This window comes from Chelon labrosus (assembly GCF_963514085.1).
Source record: "Chelon labrosus genome assembly, chromosome: 21".
In the NCBI taxonomy this organism is placed as follows: Eukaryota; Metazoa; Chordata; class Actinopteri; order Mugiliformes; family Mugilidae; genus Chelon; species Chelon labrosus.
The window spans coordinates 23,150,644-23,159,266 of NC_140354.1; the positions used below are offsets into that span (position 1 = coordinate 23,150,644).

An 8,623-nucleotide genomic window follows, 5' to 3' on the forward strand; every position below is an offset into this window, starting at 1 on the left:
TATCTTGGTAAGGGGACCACGTCTTTTTTATTTTTGTTATTCAGAATGAAAGCTTCCCTCAGTGAACGTGGGCCGTCGAGTCATTTCCTTATCTCCTCTGCTTTCGCACGCTCAGATCTAAATCAGTTTCTACGTGGCTGCTTTCGTCCGATCATTCCCTCGTTCCTACGCTTTTAAACTGTCATTCTGTCAGCCCTCCTCCTCTGTGGCCGTCCAAAAATAAAAGTCTTCATCAGACGTCTCCTTCAGCAGCTTCATCTGCTTCATCCACCACCACTAATCCATGCTTTCATCACAACTTGTTCAGACTATAGCAGTTCACTTTATGTTGGGCTTAGCCACACGTCACCTTCTTGACTACAGCTGATTCAAAATGCTGCTGCTCAACTTTTAACTGGAGATAACAAAACAACAATTTTGGTGGGAGTCACTGCTTTGTTTCCAGATTTATTTTAGACTTATTCTGTTAGTTTTTAAATGTGTTTGTGGCCTCGCCCCACAGTCACCGCCCCGTTTCAGTCGCTGTCCTCAAACCGACCGTGGAGGGATCTGTCTCTACACGTCAAGCAGTGCTTCTTTTTAAATCCTCTCTTAAAACACATTTTTTTCTCTTTGGCTTTTAACTCAGTTTGAGATGTTGGTTCTTGTTGTTTGATTGTTTTATGAGACTCTGGACGACTGTGTTGTCTTTAAAGTGCTTTACAAGTAAAGACTGATTGATTGGTTTTAGTTTGGGGGGCAAATTCAGCCGTATGTTTGACACCTGTGGTCTCCACCTGAGACTCTGGGGGTTCCTGCCCTATCTAACTTCATCGTTTGGGATGTTTTCAGAGTCCCACCTAACTGTCTGACGCCTCCTTATTAACCCTTGTGTACCGTTAAAAAACACTGAAACGCTGAAAACAGCCACTAACTTTTAACTGCTGTAAAAATATATCAGATAAATATTTTTTTCAACTTTTTTTGCATAAATCTGTTAATCAACCTCAGTCCTAATCAAAACTGCAAAATATTAAAAAAAAAACAATGAGGATTTTAACCTTTTAAATGCCAATTTAAAAAATAAAGTCACTGATTTTGGGTAGGGAAAAACACAAAATTACATATTTTCAATATAAAAAATGATCAGAGGTGGGAGATTTTTTACCTGTTATGACAGACTTGGATATGTCAAAGGTTAGTAACATCACTGACTTTAAAGCATATTTAGTTTTTGTGCAGCATCTGATTTTCAATAAAACTTCCTTTCATATGGTTAGTGGCTGAAAACAGCCACTTACTTTGACTGCTGTAAAAATATATCAGATAAATATTTTTTCAACTTTTTTTTGTTTAAATCTGTTAATCAACTTCAGCCCTAATGAAAACTGCAAAATATTAAAACATAAATCAAAATTTTAACTCTTTAAATGCCATTTAAAAAAATAAAGTCACTGATATGGGGAAAAATACACACAAAATGACCTATATTCAATATAAAAAAATGATCGGAAACAGGAGATTTTTTACCTGTTATCACAGTCTTGGATATGTCAAAGGTTAGTAACATCATTGACTTTGAAGCATATTTAGTTTTTGTGCAGCATCAGATTTTCATTAAAACTTCCTTTCATAGCGTTAGTGGCTGTTTTTGCCCCATTGACTCCCATTATATAACCACATTATTTGAATGCACAGACATGACACTAAATAACAATGCATTTTACAATCCTGGTGATTCCCCCTGTTCAGAAGGACTCAGATTTGGCAATTTTACTGTTGACCACCAAATCACGCCATTTACCCATTACATAGCCCTGTTGTATAAAAAGCCTAGTTTTTCTATTTGATATATGGAGTTTATGAGAATATTAGTGTGTGTGTGAGGGTGTGTGTGAGGGTGGGTGTGGCTGTTTTCATCTCCAACCGTACACAAGGGTTAAGATGCACGTTCAGGACTTTCTGCAGACTCTCCACCTTACGTCACCTTTCACTCTACCTCACTTTAAACAGCAAACATCTCCCTGTGCATTCAGCGTGAGGAGCGTTTTGAAGTCATCAAAGATGAAATATAACCTCTGCAGGTCAGCTGTTTGCAGGCCAGGACAAGCACAGCGACATTGAGGTGCCATCACGTCACATCAGAGCTGTGGGAATATACAGTATCAGTCACTTTGCGGGTTCTTCTTTGTTCTGCAGAAACCTGCCCAGCACCCCTCCCCGTCCAGGACACCTGCCCCGTCATCAGTCAGCAACTCTTTACGAGGAGTGACGACAGTCACTCCTTGACAGGATGTTGTTTGCCAAAATCTTTTATAGACTCTAATTCCCCCACATGCCTCAGCCTGCTGTCTGTTTATCTACCTTCATCCTCAGCTTAAATTAAACTGAATCACATTCCGCTTTGGTTGCTAATAAAGTTTCTCAGTGCAGTGTGGGCTTGTCTGTGGTCTGAAGGAAATCTGCTGCTGAGAAAAAACATCTAAACATGTTCTTTGTCAGACTAGTGTTGTTGTTCTCCATTATCACCTTCATAAACCCCTTTCACAAACAACCAATTCTAATTTTACATATTTTAAGTTAAACAACAATAAAAACATGACGTCATTTTGAGAAAGCTCGAGTTTCACCCTGCTCACTTGTTTCAAGGTGGAGAGACAGAAACTTTTATCCATTCCAGGGCACGTCTGTTCACGCCCGACCACACCACTGCTTCAGTTCAAGTTAAATCCCCCTCAGCTCAAACACCTCGAACAGACTTTCACAGACGACAGGCAGGACACCATGGCAGGTGTAAGTATTTGCTCTCATGTTCAGCAGCTTTCAGCTTTCAGCTCGCGTCTAACGTGATGAATGTTTATTTGAACACAGATCAAGGCGACGGGTTTCCCCTCCACTGTGACGACCTTTCAGCTTTTCTGGTTGATTTCTGGAGTCTGCCTCGCTGGTGAGTGAGTCTCTCAAACAGACTGCAAATAGACATGTGCCTGTTAAGTGTAAACTCTTCCCTGATCCTGAACCGCTTTAAACTGTAACGGAAAGTTTTGTCACTTTGGGAAATGTGCTGATCAGTGGATAGAATGAAAAATGACTGAAACAGGAGTTCATGAGATCAGGTTGTGCTCCAACGCTTTAAAAGTTGCTCATCAACACAGCAAATGTTGCTCAAATTGCACAGAAGGTAGAAGCTAAGCTATCCTGACAGCTGGAGGTTTACCCTCAAAAAGAAACAGATGCTTCCTTCCAGTGGTGATAGTCAGCGCTGTCATTTTAAACCCAGTCCATTTCTGTGCTGTTATTCAGATTTTGAAGTTCTTCACCTTTAACTTCACCTGCAACCAGGGTGCACAGATGAGGAGAAGAAACTGTAGAAAGATCAAGACTCCAGCAGCACTAGTAGCAAATGAAACCAACCTTCATCGTTCGTCAAGAAACACAGTGCAGGTGGCAAATTAGATAAAGTGTGAAGTAAAAAACAATGAAAGTCATGTAGATGCATGTACTAGCCAGGGAACACTAAAAACTGTGGGATGGTTCATAGTGTGGGTTGGGTAAATTATCATGTGTTTTTTGGCAGAGAGACAAAAGTTGCCCAACCACAAAGTTTTGCGGTTTTGTGGGGATTGACAAAAGAGTAACAGTTGTCATACATGTCATCTGTGGCTCTGATTGGTTGGAGGACTATCCAGCTGAAGCCATAGACAGTATAAAGATGGGGGAGGAACTGCTCCTCTAAAGTAAAGCCAAAGCAAGTAGAGCTCCCCCTGGTGGCTGGCTGCAGTATAGGTCATAAGCTCCAGCCCCTCCATGTTAGTGGGCGGGACTTGGGTCAAACTAAAACACTAAAATACAGGTCAAAGAAATTTTTATCAAGGATGGTTTCTGTCATTTTAGGTAGTTAATATAATGTTGATGAATGTTCAAGTGTCAATTTTTGGATAAGTTTCGCTGTAGAAACAGGATGTGACATAATGGTGACTGCCAGTTGTCATGCCAACCGTAAAGCGTAAAAGACCATGAGAGTAAAATAAACATACCGATCTACAGTCAATGGATCAGACTCTGGCTCCAAAGTCACAAGATGGCGCCGCCCGTATCCCCAGGAAAATAGAGTCAGTTTGACCAATGAGAGGAAGTGGAGACGTATTGTCCATATTTATATACAGTCTATGTTTTCAACCATCGATGCCCCGCCCACACTTCCTCCAGACTCACTCACGTTTTCATTTAATTAACACTACGCTCTGCTCTACCTCTTTTTTTATTTTATTTTTATTTTTTTACAACCGTCACGGAGGCCTTATGGAGCGGTTGGCATGGCAATTGGTAGTCGCGATTATGTCACATCCTTTTTCTATAGCGTCAAATAACTAAAACGAAACTTATCCAAAAAATTAATTGAACATTCATCAAAATTATATTAATTACCTAAAATGACAGAAACCATCCTTGATAAAAAAAAAGGATGGAGTGGAGGGGGTGGAGCGTATGGCCTATACTGCAGCCAGCCACCAGGGGGAGCTCTACTCGCTTTGGCTTCTCTTTAGACGAGCTGTTCCACCGTCCATCTTTGTACCGTCTATGGTTTAAACACAGCCCCATAATGAAATCCAGATCCAGAGTAACCTGACTCTGATAAAAACTGAATCCGGTTACACCAGGCTGAAAATAGCAGCATATATGGCTAGGATAAAGGAGAAAACCAGAAAGAATGTAGATGAAAGAAGAAAAAAGAATCAGTGCAAAGTACAAAGTTCCTGCCTGGACTCATAATAGTTGACTTAAATATGAATCTGAAGACATCAAGCCTCCACCTTCAACTTCTCCGTCTGCAGTGACTCTCTGTTGGCAACTGATTCTGCTCCTGCAAAGATCGTACCCAATAAAATGGTTTGGGGGCGGGGCTTTGTGTGGTGATTGACAGTAGTAACTTTAGTCATGCAGAGAATGTTTTTTCTCAGTTGAATCACAGCCCAGAATGAAATCCAGATGGAAAGTTACCAGATTTACACTTGGATATGATTTCAGCAAGAAGCTTATTCCCAAAATGACAAATACTCCCGAGTTTCTTTTACCTGACAGTACATGATTTAAAAGAAGACACTAAATCAACTGTCCCTCAGACACAGAGTAAATAAACGTCTCCTGTAACGCTCATCCTCTTTGTCTCTTCATAACGCAGCCGGTTCAACCGTGGAGCTGGAGGTCACCGCCCAGAACCGAGGCGCTGGCTGTGGACAGGACGTGACGCTGACATGTAGCGCCACCTCAAAGCAGCTGGAAATTAAATACTTCACCTGGATGTCCAAGAATAAAGATATGTGCAACCAAACTGACACAAGGGTTGAGTGCAACAGGACAGGAAACAACATCACTCTGGATCTCTTCAACGTGATGCCTGTGGATGCAGGAATATACATCTGCAAAATACGCGCCATGCAGGGAGCAAAGGCTCGCCCAATTAACATCACAGTGGACGGTGAGTTAACCTTTAACCTGTTCTGGTACCTGTCAGCTTCCCTCCTTCGTCTTTTCTAACAGCTCTTCATCTTCACAGAGTGCAAGGGAAGTTCACAAAGCTCCACAAACGCGACCGCGGCTCGGTGCGAGTTCAGTGGAGTTTACCCAAGCGGCGTCATCCACTGGTTCAAGCCAGACGGCAACTTAACATCCAATGCCAGCACACACAAAGAGATGGACCAAGCAGGACGCTTCAATGTCTGGAGCGCGATGAAAGTGAAGAAGACAAACCAGGAGCAGATTTATAACTGCTCCCTCTGGATCCCTTCTCTCGGGAAGTATCTCTCCTCTCGAGAGGTAGTTGTGTCATCAGGAAGTCTGGTCGTGCTGAAGTGGTTCTGCATGGTGTTGGAAATCATTATCCTGTCTTTTGTCATGTGAAGAAAAACGGGCACAAACTGTACTGAGCTGTGGACTGGCGGTTATGAAAGCAGCACTGGAGCCGCTCCATGTCCACGGCTTGAGCAAGAACTTAAACCACCGCTTTTGATTCTGAATTTTCTACATTTCTGCAGAAAAATGACTCAAAACGTTTTCACACAAGTCCTGAATGTAGACAAAGAGAACCCAATCAAACATTAAACAGAAATGAGAGAGTTGCAAAAGTATGTGAACCGTCATCTTCAATACATCAACTAAACATTTCTGGTAACAGCTGATCTGTCTTCTACAGCAGCCTGGAGGAATTTTAGCCCATTCCTCATAACAGAACCACTTCAGTTCTGAGATGTTGGTGGGTTTCCTCACATCAACTGCTTGCTTCAGGTCCTTCCACAACATTTCTATTGGATTAAGGTCAGGACTTTGACTTGGCCGTTCCTAAACATTCATCTTGTTCTTCTTTAACCGTTCTTCTGTAGAACCACTTGTGTTCTTGGTTCTCGTTGTCTTGCTGCATGACTCAGTTTCTCTTCACATTCAGCTCATGGACAGATGTCCTGACATTTTCTTTTAGAGTTCACTGGTAGAATTCAGAATTCATTGGTCCATCAATGATGACAAGCCGTCCTGGTCCAGATGCAGCAGAACAGGCCCAAACCAGGACATTAGCACCCCCATGTGTGATGGAGGGATGAGGTTCTGATGCTGGAATGATGCAGTGTTGGTTCATCTCATTTAAACCAAACTATTCTACTTTGGTCTCATCTGTCCACTAAACATTGTCCCAATAGTCTTCTGTCTTGTCCACATGATGTTTAGAAATGTTCTTCTTAGAGAGCAGTGTCTTTGTCCATCACACCATGGTTGTTGAGTGGATTCATCAACATTAACATTAGCCAATGAGAGAGAGGCCTTTAGCTGCTTAGAAGTTCCCCTGGGTTCCTTTGGGACCTCTCAGACTATTATGGAGTGATCTTTGTTGGTGGACCACTCCTGTGGAGGGGAACAGTCGTCTTCAATCTGTCTGACTGTGGACTATTTGTGGGTTCCAAACTCTTTAGAGATGGTTCTGGAACCTTTTCCAGCCTGATGAGCAACAACAACTCTTTCTCTGAGCTCCTCAGAAAGCTCCTTTGTCCGTTGCCATCATACAATTCCACAAAGTAAAACATTTCTGTTTAATTTGTTTCCTCTCATTTGGTTCTTTGTCTACTTTCACAATCCCGTTAAGTTTTGAGTTATTTTTATGCAGAACGTTTGGAGGGGTGCAACAACTTTTACACTGTATATACGTGGCTAATAAACAGATTTAAATTCAGGTTTGGGGTCAACTTCAGGTGGTTAGAATAAGATCACCACATGTGCATTTTTGTTTTGTTTTGTTTTTCTTAAAGCAAACTTCCTTATCTCCTTGAAGTGCTCGACTGGGACAGATGCTTTTCTGCAGAAGGAGACGTCTTTATCTTGTTTTCATCTTTCTAGACCTGCACAGTGAACTGTTTTGAACGCTTCTGGACTCAAATGAAATCAAATATTTCACAACAAACGGCCGGGTAATAGCAAACAGGAGCTGAACCTACTCTTGAATCAACTGTACTCATTTTTTTGTTGGTAATATTTCGCCTTCCCTTGTGCATTTTTGAGAATTAAAAACTTTATATGCACCACATCACACTCTGATGTTAAACTACCTTAATGACCACAGCCTCAGTCAGACGATTCCGATTGATTAAATAATTCCTGCAGCTTTACTTTGCAGATACAGGAAATCAAATAATTTCACGGTTTAGTTTTAGTTTTTTGCTGTAACTATAACCTGAAATGTCTTTTAACTAACCAGAAGGGGGCAGCACTTCCATTTATGAACAAGAACTGATTCAGTGAGGTTTTTTTTTTTTCCCCAAGTGTTGAATATTGTAAATATAAAATAAATAAAAAGACGTTTCTGTATTTTCCAATCATATTATGCATTGTGTGCATTATTTATTTATTGTAATATTTCTACATAAAACTCTGTTAAATGCAATCAGAGCTTTGTGAGAATAAGGCCATGCACGTTTTTGCAGACCAGATGTGTTTTATGGTGCGACTGCATCACTGCGTGCCAAAAGGTTGTCTTGTTTTTTTGTTTAGAACCAGACGCTCCGTCCTCTGCTCGACGGGGGCTCCAAGTTTTAAAGTGCATCGATCCAACGGTGGATGTTGAGTTGAGTTTTCTGTGCATTTCAGTCGCTAATTGTCTCTGCAGAGAAAACAGGGAGTCACGGACATGAAGGTGAATAGGCGGTGAAGCAGACAGACGTGCAAGAACACCCGTAGGTATCAAGTTTCACAGATGTGTTCTTGGAAGTGTGAGTGACGGGTTCACAAAGAGGAGGACATACCATTCAGACTAAAAACAAATGCATGAAACCCGTTTTCCTGCATTAAAGTCAGTGTGAGGATGCTAATGTCAGCGATGACAGCCTCTCTGTACGTAAATATGTTCTTTTCCACGTTGCCGCTGCCGCTCCAAAGACAAAACCCCTCAGACTTTCTTAGTTAGGAGCTAAAACAGACACAACAACACGTGAAGAGACGCCACTTAGAGCCGATACACGCTAAAGATTAGCTCAGGGGAACAGAAGCGGAATTAGACTGCAGGATATCGATTAGACAGAGAAGCAGATCTTTTTCAGTAAACACGTGCGAGCATGTGTACCGTGTGTGTCAGCAAGAGGGCAGCTACCCAGAGAATAAAATC

The 8,623-nt window shown here is 41.6% G+C and overlaps 1 protein-coding gene across 1 annotated transcript; it reads left to right on the forward strand.

The window, feature by feature from the left end:
• The first annotated feature begins 2,656 nt into the window (after positions 1 to 2,656).
• On the forward strand, positions 2,657 to 7,841 carry LOC311506106 (uncharacterized protein). The gene is made up of 4 exons (XM_084569988.1): positions 2,657 to 2,772; positions 2,851 to 2,926; positions 5,162 to 5,458; positions 5,537 to 7,841. The coding sequence occupies exons 1-4, from the start codon at positions 2,764 to 2,766 to the stop codon at positions 5,878 to 5,880; spliced, it is 726 nt and encodes a 241-aa protein (XP_084426114.1). The 5' UTR covers positions 2,657 to 2,763; the 3' UTR covers positions 5,881 to 7,841.
• The last annotated feature ends 782 nt before the right edge of the window (positions 7,842 to 8,623 follow it).